This window comes from Crotalus tigris, unplaced genomic scaffold, assembly GCF_016545835.1.
Source record: "Crotalus tigris isolate CLP2741 ecotype Arizona unplaced genomic scaffold, ASM1654583v1 scf7180000024475.591531, whole genome shotgun sequence".
In the NCBI taxonomy this organism is placed as follows: Eukaryota; Metazoa; Chordata; class Lepidosauria; order Squamata; family Viperidae; genus Crotalus; species Crotalus tigris.
The window spans coordinates 46,224-62,803 of record NW_024100646.1 but is presented as its reverse complement, the minus strand read 5'-3'; the positions used below and the strand labels follow the sequence as shown (position 1 = coordinate 62,803).

General features: G+C 53.2%; 2 protein-coding genes across 2 annotated transcripts; one reads left to right on the top strand and one right to left on the bottom strand.

The window, feature by feature from the left end:
* Positions 1–2,393: 2,393 nt before the first annotated feature.
* On the bottom strand, positions 2,394–9,402 carry RABL2B (RAB, member of RAS oncogene family like 2B). The gene is made up of 8 exons (XM_039333398.1): positions 8,338–9,402; positions 5,951–5,980; positions 5,591–5,670; positions 5,049–5,128; positions 4,442–4,553; positions 3,684–3,781; positions 3,473–3,556; positions 2,394–2,777 (listed from the first exon to the last, which is right to left on the bottom strand). The coding sequence occupies exons 1-8, from the start codon at positions 9,258–9,260 to the stop codon at positions 2,682–2,684; spliced, it is 1,503 nt and encodes a 500-aa protein (XP_039189332.1). The 5' UTR covers positions 9,261–9,402; the 3' UTR covers positions 2,394–2,681.
* Positions 9,403–9,410: 8 nt separating this feature from the next.
* On the top strand, positions 9,411–16,580 carry NME6 (NME/NM23 nucleoside diphosphate kinase 6). Its single transcript, XM_039333399.1, has 5 exons — positions 9,411–9,581; positions 11,637–11,739; positions 12,511–12,550; positions 14,001–14,161; positions 15,894–16,580. The coding sequence occupies exons 1-5, from the start codon at positions 9,489–9,491 to the stop codon at positions 16,037–16,039; spliced, it is 543 nt and encodes a 180-aa protein (XP_039189333.1). The 5' UTR covers positions 9,411–9,488; the 3' UTR covers positions 16,040–16,580.

The window sequence follows — 16,580 nt, the reverse complement described above, 5'->3', positions numbered from 1 at the left end:
ATGTAAATATCCAATGTGTTTGCAAAAAATATCTGTTCTGGTCCCAGGCTCTTTCATTTTCCCTGTTGCACTTCCTGTATTTTATGTCTCTAAACCGATCTTAATGGGGGAACATTTGTTGCCAAGTCAGCTGTAAAGGTTGTTCAATTCTGCACACTTGATCACCAGCTGTTGGGTCAGCATTGCAGGCGTAGAGCTCCACGCATGTTTAGGCCACCCAACAGCAGTGCAGCATCATGAAGGTGTCCTCACCTTGCCTGATGGCTCTGTTGTGATGGAAGGTCCCACACATCTTGTACAACTTCCCAGCTCAGCTCTGAAGCATAGAAGGATCGGCCAAGTGGACCCCATTGAGTTGGTCCAGTTCTCTGCGGTCACTTCCACTATTCCATCTGGCCATTAACAACCATCTGAAGACCACTGAAGAGCATCAAGAGTTGGCAGTGCTTGTGCCCAGCATCCACAGCCAACTGTTGGTGGGCTGTGTAATAAACCCCGTGGTCAACCCCACAGCTGGCACCTTTCCCTGCAGCCACCTGCTTCCTGGCACTTCATTGGTAAGTGTGCTGTCTTCAGATCCAGCAGCTTCACCCTTGCCAAGGGTCCGTTCTTTCACTTTGGTCAAGCTGACCAAGTCTGCCTTTGGGTGAAGATCAGAGGTGGTCTTCTCCCCTTCAGATCTTTACCCAAAGGCAGACTTGGTCAGCTTGACCAAACTGAAAGGGTGAAACTGCTGGATCTGAAGATGGCACACACCTACCAATGGAGGGCCAGTAAAAATCAATCTTCTCCATCTCTAGGGCCAGCCGTTGCTTGGGCTGCGGGTGGGGAAGCTTCACCTTAAGGGTGTCTTCTCAATAAAGACCACCTACCCATGCTAGTTACTGTTGTGGGTCCTTTACTGCCACACAATGTCCCCCATTCCGAAAAGGTGAAGAACCCTTTGTTCATCCTTTCTTGTTGATGCCTGCTAGGCTCACGAATTTCCCAATTATCAGTCATCACAAATAAAACGGTGAAACAGTGGCCCTTTTAGCACATTACGGCTGACCACGGCGTTTTTCTCCAGCTCATGGTCGGTCTCTGTGAAACCCTGAGAAGTGGGGACCAGCCATTGGAGGACAAGATCGTGTCAGAATTCCTAGAGAAGACTTGCTTGTAGAGACCCTCTCTAGGACTTTGGCTTGGAACTTAACTTTATGGTAAATAATTTGGTCAACACTGTGGATTGGCAGAAGTAGTCCTCACCTCAAAGTGAGTGATCCAAACTAACTCTGTTAAATGGATCAGTTGTCTGAAGGGATCCACGTAACCCCGAGCTCTCCGTGATCTAATCATGTGAGCAAACAGGGCTGATGGGACACATCAAAGCCCATTGTGAATTATGACCGTTTTTCAGGCTTATGACTGCGGAAGTATCCCCATGGTCATGTGATCAAAACTCTTGACGCTTGGCAGCTGGTTCACATTGATGATGGTTGCAGTGTCTTGAGATCACATGATCACTTTTTTGCAATCTTCTGACAAGCAGTCAATGTGGCAAGTAACCGGGTTACTAACTTAACTCCAATGATTCATTTAACAACAGTGGCAAGAAAGAACATAAAATGGGGCAAACCTCACATAACAAATTTCACCCTCAGCAACATAAATTTTGGGCTCAACTGTGGTTGTCAAGGGCTACCTGTATTCAAAGAGTTGTGGGTACATAATATCTGTTGTGTAGACTGGGTTAGGCAACCCGGGCTCTTTTATGACTGGTGGACTTCAACTCCCAGAATTCCTGAGCCAGCATGGGTGGAAACTATGGCCCCCTTCATGACTCGTGGACTTCAACTCCCAGAATTCCTGAGCCAGCATGGGGGAACTATGGCCTCTTTATGACTGGTGGACTTCAACTCCCAGAATTCCTGAGCCAGCTGTGATGAGGGGAAAGGGAGAGGTTTCCAAGCTGAGCCAGGCTGCCTCAGGAATTCTGGGAGTTGAAGTCCCCGAGTCATGAGGGGGCCATAGTTCCCTCATGCTGGCTCAGGAATTCTGGGAGTTGAAGTCCACGAGTCATAAAAGAGCCCAGGTTGCCTACCCCTGGCCTAGACAAATCTTCCTGGGAGCCAAACTGGTCTGATCTTGGCCTCACCTAGTCTGGGAAACGGGCAGGAGGGGATCACGGTCTCCATAAAGACATCACACCGGACTGTGACTGTTTCACACACCTTTCCCATCAGCCTGGCCTGCTCTGCTTGCGTTCCTCCAAGACAGCTGCCGCCTTCATAACCAGCTGGCGCCAAAGGCCCAACCCAGAGCATTCGTGGCTCGCTCAGAATGCAACACAACCTGAAGGTGCCACACAATCGGATCCTCTTTGCTCTCTCAGAGAAGCTACCAGGCTCAAGTCTGGCTTTCAAGACTTCCAAAATTTATTTCTCCGGGTGGAATTTTTTCAACAACAACAACAACATAGGCTAAGGGTCCTCTAGAAGCGAAACGGGGCATGGAGAAGCCCAAGGTCTATCAGCCCCATCAGCCCCTGTTCTCTGGGGGGGGGGAATCTTGGTCTCCCCGCCGCCTTCTCCCAGGGCAGCAGAGCCCATCTCCACCTGGGTGCCTCCCCTCAGAGGGCCCTGGCTGCCTCCACCGAGCAGGTGGAGCTGCCGGTGGTCTCTGTGCAAGTGGCAGCCCAGTTACTCGTTCCCAGGGCTCAGGTGGACCCAGGAAGCCTTCCCTGGGCTGCTCTCCTCTGTGGGGGAGTCCTCCTCCTTCGTCTCCAGATCAAAGTTCTGCAGGGAGAGAAGAGAGAGAATCAACGCAGGTGTTCCACACCTGGGCTCTTCCAGGACAGCAGCCCGAGGGATGCTTCAGCAGCTGGATTGTGGCAGGAGAGGGCTTCCAGGTAGGATGGATGGATGGAAGGAAGAAAAGAAAGAGGGAAGGGAGGGAGGAGAAGGAAGGAAAGGAGGGAAGGAACGAAGAAGGAAGAAAGGAGAGGGAAAGGAAGAGTAAGAAAAAAGGAGGAAGAGAAGAAAGGGGGAAGGAGGGAAGAAAAGGGGAGGAAGGGAAGGACAGAAAGAAAGGAAAGGAGGAGACAGGGAGAGAGAGGTAGAGAGGAAGGAGGGAGGGAGGCAGGCAGGAAAGGAGGGAAAGAAAGAAAGAGGGTGGCAGAGAGGGAGGGAGGAAAGAGGGAGGGAGGAGGGAAAGAAAGAGGGAGGCAGGGACGGAGGGAGGAAGGGAGGAAAGAGGGAGGGCAGGAAGGGAGGGGCTTCCCCATCTGAGAAAACCGGGTCAGGGAGAAGAAGCCTCTTGGCTGCCAGGCTCACAAAGGACCCAACTGCAGCTTCGTGTCATGGTGGCTGCCACCCGAAACTGCCCCTCCTGCACCCAGAGGCTCCCTGACTGCCCCCCTGCCAAAGACCGAACTCCCCTTGGAGCCCCCAGCCCACAGCAGCTGCCCCTCGCACCCACCCCCTGCTCTTACCTCCAGCTCCTTTAGGACTTCGTCCATGAAGTCCTCCGAGTTCTGCTTGTAGGCCACGGCCAGCTTGATGGCATCAGTGAAGAGCTGCGGAGGGGGAAGGCAGAGGGTCAGTTGGGGAGGGGGGAACGAGGCTGGGCTCCTCCGTACCCACCTCCCCTGTCCGGCCGGTGCCCCGCCTTGACCGGGAACCCAAGCCTTCCTCCCCCCTCACCTTCACCACGTTGGTGCCGTCTGCTGCAGACACGAAGTAGAGAGGCAGGTTGAGCTTCTTGGCAAAGTTGAAGCTCTTCTGGGTCGCCTTCAGGTCGGCTAGAAACACGGGAGAGAATCGGCTGACCTCAGAGGCCTTCCAGGAGGGGCCGGACCTCTCCCACTCAGAAGGAGACCCACAGGACATGGACAACCGAGCACCTACAGACTCAATTCGGGGACTGAAATAACCCAACTGGGGAGTTTGCAGCAAGCGCCAAGGAATTGACTGGCCAAACAGGGCAGGTTCTTACAGGGCAACACAGCTGGGAGGGACCTTGGAGGTCTTCTAGTCCAACCCTCTGCTCAAGCAGGAGACCCTACACCACTTCAGACAAGTGACTCGTCGCGTCTCTTCTTAAAAACGTTCGGCATTGGAGCACCCACAACTTCTGGAGGCAGGTGGTTCCACTGGTTAATTACCAGAATAACAGAGCTGGAAGGGACCTTGGAGGTCTTCTAGTTTTGCCCCCTGCTCAGGCAGGAGACCCTATCTCAGGGGCCCTCGACCTTGGCAACTTTAAGGCTTGTGGCTGATGCAGGACGTTCAACAGGAAGTTTCCTTGTGAAGTTCTCCACAACTGGCTAAACTGTCTTGGGACAACAGGTGTTGTGTGGACTTAAGAAACTGAAGGCCAAAAGATTCCCCCTTGTCCAAGAAGAGGCTGAATTGGGTCTCCCCCCTGGAGGACTCCCCGGAGGTGAAAAGGAGAGGCCCACCATCAATTTTGTTGGCCACCACGATGCAGGGTATCTGGGGCCGGAATTCACGCAGCTCCTTATACCAGTTGGCCAGGTTCTTGTAGGTCAACTTCCTCTGGACGTCAAACACCTGGAAGGGGGAGGGAAGAGGAAGAGGGCGGCTGATCATGCGCTAATCAGGCCACAACCAATATCTCAGATCCTGGCAGGAGAGAGATGACGGGTGCAAAGAGTCCCAGGAAGAAGCATCTTCTCGACATTGGTAGGCTCGCTCCACATGGTCAGAGACTGGAGGAGTCAGGTGGGGAATTAGTCTGGAATCCTTACGTAGGTACAAAAGAGCAAGTCTCCTATCTGCCATCTCACTCCCGCTTTTGCTTGCTTCAGTGCCAGCCTGCCATGGACTCTGGCGGGGGAACTATTTGGGAAGGGGGGGCAAGGGGGAAGCTCCTTTGTGTCCCACCAGCATCAGGAAAACGGCGAGGACAACTGAGCCCCGGAGTCAGAAGAAGGCTCTATATCCTCCTGCAGAGATCCCTCACTCAAGCATTTTGCCTGCTAGGAAGAACCCACTGGCTTTCCCCTGGACAACTGCCGCCCCAAGCCCCATGCGCCAGTTCCTTACCATGATGCAAGCATGGGCCTTGTGATAGTAGGACGGGTGCATGCTCTGGAAACGCTCCTGGCCAGCCGTGTCCCAGAAGTCTGGAAAGCAGGAATTCCACAGCTCACAAAGGACCCGCCTAACTCACACAATCTCTCCAGGTCGGTATTTCTCAACCTCGGCACCTTGAAGACGGGTGGGCTTCAACTCCCAGGGTTCCCCAGCCAGCCAGGGGAATTCTGGGAGTGGAAGCCCACCCATCTTCCAATGGCAAAGTTGAAAAAGACTTCTCTTAAGTCAGAAGATCCATTCATTCTGCCTCCTGCAACTGGGGAGGTCTTCTGAATGCGGGTGGGCTGTGTGAGCTGAAGAGAGAGATAAATCCTGGATCTCCTGCTAAGACCCAACTGGAGGGCCTTCCAGCCAGGCAGCTTCTCCACTCCTCCCACGCTTGGCCCTCAGTGGGCAACTTCCAAGCCCCGGACAGGCGTGTTCATCAGAACGGGGTCCCACCCAATGAGACCAGGGACAGGACTCCACCACGGCGTCCACCAGGCCCTTACCCACAAGGACCATCTTGCCGTCCACGGTGGCCGTGTGCTTGTAGAGGGTCAGGGCGAAGGTCGAGAGCTGCTGTGGCTTGCTGTGGGCCGGGTCAAGGAAAGGAGGCGGCGAACCAGGACAGTCTTTGGGAAGGAGGAAGCTACGTAGAGGCTCCTTAGAAGAGGCAAGCCCACCAACGCAGAGCCCCCAGTGCTTCCGCCCACCAGCCCGCCCACCCAGCCCTGGAGCACGTTTAGGAGGGTTTTAGAAGACAGAATCACAGGGCGAGAAGGGACCTCCTCGGGGTCTTCTAGTCTAACCCACTGATCAAGGCAGGAGGCCTTACAATTTTCCCCGGGTTGCTGAGTGTCAAAGGATACAAGCCCTCCATGAGGAAGCGTTCCATCAATCTGGAAAAAGAGGGAAATCGCCCCGTTGAGGAAACTGGGTCCAAGGACCCCCCCAGCCCAGCCCAGGTTCTGTGGGAGAGGGCCAGGCAGAGGCCGAGGGGGGGGGAGTCTAATGCATCATCAGTCTGGAGTCTCTACACCGCCAAAAGAGAGCTAAGTCCAGCCCCCCTCCCCCGCGAAGCCCATGGCCTCCCATCCGGCCCCAATTTGCTTGACCATTAGTGGATCAGATTCTTGTGAATACAGGCAGTCCTCGATTTACAAAAATTCGTTTAGTGACCGTTTGAAGTTACAACGGCACCGGGAAAAAACGAGTTATGGCCATTTTTCACACTTACGGCCACTGCAAAATCCCGACGGTCAGGGGATCAAAATTTGGACATTTGGCAACTGTTTCATATTCATGACAGCCGCAGCGCCCTGTGTGTGGGGGGGTCACGTGATCCCGACCAGCGAAGTTAAGGGGGGAAGCCAGACTCACTTAACAACCGTGCGACTAATTTAACAACTGCAGTGATTCACTTAGCAACTGCAGCAAGAAAGGTCGTAAAAGGGGCAAATGTCTCACTTAGCGACATAAATTCGAGGACCACCCAGAGGTACCATGGAATAAGTCCACATGGAGCTCCCTCCCAGCTCCTGGTTTCCTGCACCTGGCAGACATTGGGTCAGCCGCTGACCGAGTGGCTGCTTCAGGCTCCCGTCCATCGTCCCTTCCCTGGCGCCACCAATGTCCATGGAAGTCCACCTCCCAGAAGGAAGTTGACCCCACACGGAAGCCCCATCAGCAAATTTACATGCAAGAGCAGAATGCTCTGCCCGGCCATTCAGCCCCAGGATGGCTTCATGCGACGGCCGGCTTCCCACGGCTTCTTAAACCTCGCCTTGCGTCCCAACAACCACCCAGTCCCACTGGACCTTGTTGAGTGTGTTGCCAAGATCCACAAAAACACAGAAGCCAAAAAGGAGAATATCTGTTGCCACAAGGGCTTCTTGGTGCTCTGCAGCTTGGCTGCTTTCTTGCAGACCTTTCGTGACCCCACTAGGGAACATCATCAGGGCGAGTAGCATCCCCGATGATGGTTACTGATAAATATACATTAATATGATAAATCTTCAGTCAGAAATACAGATGGTGAGAGTCAGAAAGAGATAACATTAAGGAAGTAAGATAACCATATAGGCAAAAATAGCTGGGTCTGAGAAAGGAAGAGGGAAGTAATAAAATAGTTGTTTTTTTTCAAGGAAATGGTTAGCCAGGAAGTATAGGAAAGCAGGAAACCATGCCAAATAAGATAAGAAGAGAGACACAATGAATAGAAAAGCAGGAAAAGAGCTTATTGTGGAGACATAAATATATTGAGTTTAAAAATAACCATAAGAAAATAATTTTTCCTATTCTTATTGTATAAGTGAATATGATTTAGTATGTTATCAGGAAATGTGTATAGGCGGACGGAAAGAGTGTAACCTCATACTACCTCAGGCAATGGGGAAAGAGGAGGGCTGTAGCGGCCAGTGATAGGGATGAATAAAAGAAGGAATTATTTTGGGTTAAAACTTTGGAGAGAACCAAGCTTTGAAAGCTTCTTTCCCCGCTTATTGCAATAAACGAAACAAAAGGCCTTCACTGTGTCTTGGCTGGTTATTGGTCAGGCGAGCTCGCCTCTGGTCACGAAGGAAAGTAGCCAGGAGCACATAACAGTTTCCTAGTTTGGGTAAATGAAAGTCTACCCAAAAAAGCTCCATCCAAACTGAGGGAGCACCGAGGAGCAAAGTTGAAAGCCATCTCAGCTGAGGGTGTGAGGGCTGCCGCACACTTTCCCCAAAGAAATGGGTGGGGAAGTTGTGTCAGCCTTCTTGTGCAACTCAACCAGACCCGCATCAATCAGCCGAGAGATGGACGGACTTCAACTCCCAGAATTCCCCAGCCAGCGTCACCTAAACACCTGTATGAGATCACCTGGAGCATCTGGCGCAGCTGTCGGGTCCCCCGCGGGGGTGGGGGGGAAGGGGGCACCTTGGGGTGGAGGGCGAGGCCCCCCCACGTGCCCTCATAGCACCTGGGACTTCAGCCCCCCCCCAATGGGCCAGCTGAGCCCTATCTACTCCGATTACCCAGTCGACCAACCGGGGCTTCTGGGGGGGGGGCGGCGATCTCGGGTCCAAATGGACTCTCCCACCCCTCGCCCGCCCCCATCCCGGACTGCAGAGCGGGGGGGGGTCCCCGCTGGGAGCAGCGACCCCAGCCCGTGGCTCCGGGCTGCGGTTGGGGCGGTTGCGCAACGTGGGGCGGGGGGCGGCGGAGGACACCCTCCTCTGCCCCGGGGGGTGGGCGGGGGCGGGGACCGACTCACTTGGACTTGCCCACGGCGCTGTCGCCCAGGCAGATGATCTTCACGTTCTCCTCCGCGTCGTACTTGTCCTGGTCCAGGCCGGCCAGGGGGGGCTCCCCCTGCGGACCCCCCGGCTTGGCCATGCGCCGGCTGGCCAGGGAGCGCGCGGAGGGGCTGGGAGGGCCGGGCAGCCTCCGCCCGCCTCGCCAAGCCTGCGCCCGCGGGCCTCTCCCGCCGCTCCCCTGCCGCCCCCGTCCCCGCCCAGGCGACGCCGGCTCGGCTGCCGGGCGACCGGCCGGATGCGGCGCGCGGCCCCGCGGGGCTCGGGAGAGCGCGGCCGCCCGCTCGCCGCCCCTTCGCTGCCTGCTTTCCCCGGGCCAGGCCGGCGGGGGTGGGGGGCGTGCGAAAGTCCGCCCGCGTCCCCTGCAAAGCCGGGCAGGGGGGGCAAAAGTGTCCCGGGTGCCGCCTCTCGCTTCCCTTTGCAAAGCGGGGCAGGGAGGAAGTGCAAAAGTGTGCAGTCTTCCTGCTTCCCCTCGCAAGCCGCAGGGAGACGCCAAGTGTGCAAAGGCGGCACAGTTGCTGCCTCTCGCTTCCTGCTTCCCTTTGCAAACCGGGGGGGAAGGGGATGGGGGACTGAGGCGGCAAGAGTGGAAACTGGCGTGCAAAAGTGTGCAACGGCTTCTTCGCAAGCCGGAGGGAGACGCCAAGTGTGCAAACGTGACACAGTTGCTGCCTCTCGCTTCCTGCTTCTCTTTGCAAACCGGGGCAGGGAGGAAGAAGCGTGCAAAAGGCGTTCCCTTTCCCTCGCACAAGCGGGAGAGAGCTGGCAAGTGTGCAACGGGGTCAGTTGCCTCTCGCTTCCGGCTTCCGCTTGCAAAACCGTTGTGCACGGGGGGCAGTGAGTTCCAAGCGTGCAACAGGCGTGCAAAAGTGTGCAAAGGCATTCCAACCTCGCTTCCGGCTTCCCTACACAACGGGGAGAGAGGGAGGGGGGAGGCGCAAAAGCGTGCAAAGGCGTCCCAGCCCCGGAAGGGGCCGTGCTGGTTCCCCACGTGCGTGTCTCCTTGCAGCGGCGCGTTTCCTCCCTCTGGCTTGCAGCGGAGCGGCGGGCAGAGCGAGACTCCCCCCCCGCCTCGCAGACCCCCCCACAGTCCCCCCCAACCCCGGTCAAGATGCGGCCCTCCTGGCCGGAGCTGCGGCGGGCACTGCAGCTGACCCTGGCCATCGTCAAGCCCGACGCGGTGGCCCACCCACTCGTGCTGGAGGTGAGTGCAAAGTGCCTGCCCAGGGTGGCTTGGCACCCTCTTGGACTGGGGGGCGGGTCAACCAGAGGTCTCGGGGGGGGGTGCAAGGAGCAGGGAGAAAAATACCCCCCCCCCGCCTTCTAGAGCAGGGTTTTTCCACCTTGACCTCTTTAAGATGGGTGGAATTCTGGGAGTTGAAGTCCGCCCATCTTAAAGCGACCAAGGTGGAACAGGACCTAGAACACAGACTCCTAAGGCTGGAGGGACCTCTGAGGTCTTCTAGTCCAACCCCTGCTCAAGGCGGGAGACCTTCTACCAGAGCCCCCCCCCAACCTTTTGGGCACCAGGGGCCAGTTCTGTAGAGAGAGGGTTTTCCGTGGACCGGAGGGTGTGTGGTTTTGTGGGCTGCCTGCATCCCACAGATTTGGCTTTGCTTGTTTGTGCGGACCGGTTGCTGGCATGCCACGGGCTGTTGCCGGTCCACGGACTGGGGGTTGGGGAACCCCTGCCTTGTACCATCCTTATTCCATGTCACGTCTGCTTTTGAAGACCTCCAGCCGTGGAGCCCCCACCACCTTGGGAGGGAAGTGATTCCCTAGAGTAGACTAAGAGCTGTGGTTGATGTCAGCCTCGCTCCTGAGGGTGGTCAACAACCCAGGATGGATGAGGGGTGCAGGACCCCAAGGAAAGAGGAGGCGGCCAATCGCCCCTTTAACTCTTTCACTGCCACACTCCAGTTTTCAGCACTTAGGGAGTCTTCACGTCTTGGCCAGCTAAGCCACAGAAGGACCAAACAACTCCATGGTTGGCTTCTGCTTAGGACATCCGTCGGCCTTGATCCAGCTGTGGTGGTCAACCGGATGTTTCTAGGGTGGGGGCAAGCCACAGATGGAAAGCTGCCCCCTGCCCCGTCTTAGTATTTATTGTGGACTAAGACTTGGAGTGGGTGATGGGGGTCAGCACCAGAAACCCACTGGTCAAGGGGGATCCTGTCCTCTGTGAATTGCAGTTGACGTGTCTATCTCCCCATGTTCTGAGGCCATGAAGATTTGTTTGGGTTGCACCAAGAACTGCCTGCTATGCTGGGTTTCTAGGTTCCCCCCAAATAGCATCACTGGTGGCACCTCACTTTGGAGAGACCCTCACCCACACCCTGCTCTCCAGCGTATTTGTGACCTTGCGCCCCACAATAGGGTTTCTTCCCTCCCTTCCCTTTGAAGAAGGAGGTCTAGGTCAGGATCTGACTTTCCAGTGGGGCATTGAGTAGACCGTGGGTCACCATCGATCTTTATAAATGGGGAAGCTTAGACTTTCTGTCGACCCAAGACCAGGGGTGGGATTCAAATAGGTGAATAACCGGTTCTCTGTGTGGATGCCGCTTCCGGAAGTCCATTCTGGGCCTGAGCAACAAACTGGTGCGAACTGGCTGAATCCCACCACTGCCCAAGACCCCCTTCTTTTGCAGTTGGCTGGCACTGATTGGGGTCTCCGTTGCATCCCCAACTTGGGTATTTTGTATATTTTGTGTCTGGATTATTTCTCTATAAAAATTGGGATAACAGTCATTTAGTGTGAGTTCTAGCAGACTTCCAGGGCAAATTGGTTGTGGAGAGGTATGGTTTTCTCCAGGTTTGGACCAATCCTGAGCAAATGAGTGATGGCTCAGTTCAAAAATGTTTTGGAGTCTTCAGTCTGAAGTTGATCATGGTTTCAAAAATCTGTTGAGGTTGTCTATGGAGGTTCTCAACCATCCAGATCATGATTGTCCCAAAGGTGTGTTTTTTTTTCCCAAAAGGTAACTGGACTTCCTTGATTTTTTTTTTCTTTGAAGTCATTTTGCTTCTCAACCAAGCTTCTGAAGAACTGAAGAAGCTTCTTGGAAGAGAAGCGAAATGTCTTCAAAGAAAAAGCAAAGTCCAGTTGCCCTTTAGAGGAACAACAACAGAGGTCAGCTTTTTCCAAAGCTAAGGGACAAGGTCCCTCACCAAAAGCCCTCTGGCCAATGGCCAGATGGTGTGAGGCCTCTTTGGACTTTTCATGGCCTTCCCCTTAACGTTCTTCTCGGTCTTCTCCTAGGCAGTGCACGAAACCATTCTGAGCCACAAATTCTTGATTGTCCGGACAAAGGACCTCCTCTGGAGCAGAGAGGACAGCCAGAGGTTCTACCAAGAGCACTCAGGTTGTGGTGAAGGCTTCCAGATGCAACAGAGCTAAAATCCTGGTTACTGGGAAATGCTGAGGAAGGATCTCTTGTCCTCCAGTCCCGTCTTGGGATCCTCCCCAAGGCATCCCAGTTGGCTTCTGGATACCGCAGAAGCTGGGCTAGATGGCCCTCAGGTTTGGTCCAGTTCAGAGTTTCGATGGTCTGAGGCTTCCTGTGCCCCAAAGATTTTCATATCCAGATAAAAGGAGTCCAGAGGGGTTCAGTAGAGGGAACCTAGAAACCCTGAACCCCCATTTTGGGACCTTGAAGAAATAATTTCCAGCTTTCTAGAGATCAAAATCTGGGCCTCCTAGTGTTGACCCTGTCCGTGTCCCTTATGGGTATGGAGCTGAGTGTCGTCCTGGGTGATCCTGATCCAGGTGTGAGCAGACATTTACACAGCTGGGCTGAGGAAAAGGATGGGACTCCAGGCTTAGATCCTTCCTGCAGTTCCTTTCTGTTGGTCAGAGGGCTTCCTGTGGCAGGGATCAAAGTTGAGGTCCACAATGTTCTTGTAAGTCTTGGCCATCTTGGTTGCTCAATTCTACATGAAAGTTGGGATGGGGACCTGCAGACCAAGCCGGTTGTGTTGCCCCCCCCCATGATGGATCCAATCCACTTTGCAACACAACAGCCCTCTGTCTCGATCGCTGTGGGTCCTCACTTGCCTTGGGGTCCAGCAGGGTGGAGAGCTGGTAGAGCAGAACCCGCCTTGTTCCTCACAAGTTGTTGTTCTTCTTCCTTCAGGCTGTTTTTTCTACCGGAGGCTGGTGGAGTTCATGTCCAGGTAGGTCCGAAGCTGGCAGCGAGAAGACCCCCTTCCTGTTCCCCTTCAAAGGCCTGCTGAGACCCCCGGTTCTCCCGGCTACCTTCACCCCAAGACCTTCATAGTTTTGTTCTAGAGGAGGGTGAAAGTAGCCAGGGGAATGCTGAAAAAGTAGGGGAAAAGGGCAGGACTCCAATCCCTTAGTCGCAGCCACCATCTTGACTTTTTTGCCCTCCTGGAGACCCCTGTGAATATTCTGTCTCACTGTTCCGATGCAAAAGAGGCGGAGAGACCTGCAGCCATAAAAATTTACTATGCTGTTGGAACAAGAACTAAATTCTCCACCCTGTGGAAAGGGCGGTAGCCAAAATTCAGGAAAAAAATAAGCCTTCCCATCCATGTTTATGTCCAGTTGAGAAATAGCAAAAATTCCCAACAGATTCCAGATGGGAAAGATGGGAAACTTTTTATATATGTGTGTGCGCATGCGTGTGTGTGTGTGTGTGTGTGTGTATAAAGACAAAAAAAATGTGTATAATGGAGGTTTTTTGAGATGCACCTTTTTTAATGCTTAGGTTTTTTTTGTGAGAAAAATATTTTAAATTCTAGGAAAAGTTTTACTAGCTGTTGTGTTGCCTCCTTTATCAAGATATTTGTGCCTGTGTGCACATGCGTGTTTGTGTATGTATATATTAAAATGATCTTAATTTGGACACTTACAAAAACCCAGCTGTCCAGAGAAGGCTGTGATGCTGGGAAGGGTGGATGAAAAGATGAGAAGAGGATGACCAGCAGGTGTGGGGTGTGTGTGTGTGTGTGTGTGTGTGTGTGTGTGTGTGTACTCGGTTAGCATGGTTGGAAGATCTGAAAGACCAGATATGGGACAGACCTTCCAAAAACCACGTTCTGTGTGGTCACTGAGTTGATGTGGCACCTAATGACAAAGATGTGCGTTGTGTTGTGTTGTGTTGAGTTGCATTGGCCACCAGGAGGCAGCAGATGACCAGTTTCATACTGTGTGAGGCTTGAGGAGCTGTCCAGGGCTAGATCTAAGTGCTTTCTCTGTTGATATTCCAGGTGGGGAAATGTGGGTATCGTTCTAGATCGAAAGGATTCTAGATTCTGAGGGAGAGAGGGAGGGAGGGAGGAAGGAAGGAAGGAAAGGAAGATGGAAGGAAAGGGAAGGAAGGAAGAGGAAGGAAAGCAAGGAAGATGGGAGGAAGGAAGAGGCAGGTAAAGAAAGCAAGGAAGATGGAAGGAACGGAAGAGGAAGGAAAAAAGAAAAGGGGAGATAGAAAGGAAGGGGAAAGAAGGAGGGAGGAGGGAAAGAAGGAAGGGGGAGGGGGATGGAAGGAAGGAAAGAAAGAAGGGAGAGAGCAGAAGGAAAGGAGAAGAGGGAAGGAAGGAGAAGGATCCAGAAATAGGCAGAGACCAGGGTGTCCCACGGATTTCTCTCTCCTTGCCCTTTCAGCGGCCCTCTGAGGGTTTATATCCTGGCTCACGAGGAAGCCGTCTCTCGCTGGAGATCCCTGATGGGTCCCACCAAGGTGTACCGTGCCCTCCACACCGCCCCAGGGTCCATCCGTGGGACTTTGGGCCTCACCGACACCCGGAACACCGTCCACGGCTCAGGTGAGCCCCAGAGCTGGATCCGCCTGGCCTCCACGGGCGGTTCCTGAAGGCCTCCAGAGCTGCCTGGGACATTTCAGGGACCATGAAACAAGCGCTCAAAACTGGGGGGGTTCCCAGATGGGTGGTCACCCATCCACTTTGGATGTGGAAAGTCAGCACCACGGACTGGATCCCATGTGCCCAATCTAATCTGCCCTGAGAACAATCAGAATTGATTCCGTTGGGCCAGTTCGGGTGGTCTTGGGTGCCTGCATGTCTTCTCCAGAATATTTGGGAAATTCAGTGCTCCCCCAGCAGTTCGGGCAGGATTAGTGCAGACTGATGCACAGTGGCAGACCAAGAGAGCGTGCTGACATGCGCCTCCCCTTAAAAGGAGAGAACGGTGCAAGATCCTGGAATTCTTTTATTCCAGAATAAGAAGTGAGGATTGGGGTAAAAAAATGAAGGTATTGGGGTTCTTCGGTTCAGCCCGACTGGTAAAAGCCAGGATGGGGGTCCCAACTATGGGGAGGGACCTCAAAAGGTTAAATCTTGGCAAGTGGACCAAACTTTTATTAAAACCGAGACGTTTCGTTACTCATCGAAGGAAAACGTCTTCAGGTCAAAACGCAAATTTTGGGTAGTCAGAGTTGTTGGAAGGAACCAACTCTTGCCATGCAGACTATGCAGTGTGTGTGTGTGTGTGTGTGTGTGTGTGTGTGTGTGTGTGTGTGTGTGTTTCTCCCCAAAATGAAAAGCAACATTTAAACCTGAGATACTTCTGGCCTGGATGATTGAGTCTTCATTTACAATTCAGGGGTTCTCAACCTTGGCAACTTTAAGACTTGTGGACTTCAATTCCCAGAATTCCTCAGCCAGCTTTGCTGGCTGAGGAATTCTGGGAATTGAAGTCCACAAGTCTTAAAGTTGCCAAGGTTGAGAACCCCTGATTTACATACAGGAAGGAATCTGGCTGGGGAATTCTGGGAGTTGAAGTCCACCTTCCAGTTGACAAGGTTGAAAAAAAAACCTGATCTGAAGGAATTCACATTAAAGGTGGTCCTTGACTTAACAGCCATTCGTTTAGCGACCGTTGGAAGTGACAAAAGCACTGAGAAAGTGACTTACAACCGCATTTCAACACTGAACAACCATTGCAGCATCTCCAGGGTCAAATTTCAGACACTTGGCAACTGGCTTGTACTTAGGACTGTTGTGGTGTCCCGGGTGTGTGTGTGTGTGTGTGTGTGTGTGTGTGTGTGTGTGTGTCATGTGATCAGCTTTTCTGACCTTCTGACCAGCAAGGTGGATTCATTTAACAAGGAATAGATTTCCTGACAGTGAGAACAATTGACCAGTGGAACGGCCTGCCTCCAGAAGTTGTGGGTGCTCCATCACTGGAGGTTTTTAAGATCAATCAGGATAGAGCTGGAAGGGGTCTTGGAGGTCTTCTAGTCCAACCCCCTGCTCTAGCAGGAGACCCTATATCAGTGTTTCTCAACCTTGACAATTTTAAGGCACGTGGACTTCAATTCCCAGAATTCCACAGCCAGCATTGCTGGCTGTGGAATTCTGGGAGTTGAAGTCCACATGCCTTAAAATTGTCAAGGTTGAGAAACACTGCCCTGTATGGAGATTGGACAGCCATTTGTCTGAGGCTTCCTGCCTGAGCAGGGGGTTGGACTAGAAGACCTCCAAGGTCCCTTCCCACACTGTTATTTTATTATTCTGTTGTTCTCTTCTTCCTCCCCAGACTCTGCAGCCTCAGCCAGCAAGGAAATTGCCTTCTTCTTCCCAGATTTCAACGAACAGGAGTGGTACCAGTGTGAGGAGCCACGGCTTTGTAGAGAAACGGGTGGTCCACATGTGGTCCTGGGCTGCAACCTGAAAGACAGCTAGAGGGAGCAGGACTAACCAACTTGGAGTTCCTCCCATGGATGTGAACTGGGCTTCTGCCGTGTCCAGTGGGCAGCCCTCTTGAGCTGTAGCTTTATTACAGCATAGCTGGCTGGGGAATTCTGGGAGTTGAAGTCCACAAGTCTTAAAACTTGACAAGGTTGGACACCCCTGCCTTAGACTCTGAGGTGCCCAGCAAAGGACACCAGAAGGTCCCTTGTGATCCTCCAAGCATCATCTGGAGAGTTTGGCCTTTGACCTCCTGATTGTATATTTTCCTTCTGAAAGTGCTGAACCCAAGAAAGTTGGTTTTTGCTTTTCTTTTTTTCCAAAAAGTGAGCAAACATCAAGGAAGGATTCGCCTGCTCCACCTTGGCATTCCCTCCACTGAGACAGCAAGTATTAAGTATTATTAAGGACTGGACAGCCACTTGTCTGAGATGGTATAGGTTCTCCTGCTTGAGCAGGGGCTGGACTAGAAGACCTCCAAGGTCCCTTCCAGTTCTGTTCTACCCTACCCTACCCTACACTTCACTCTACTCTA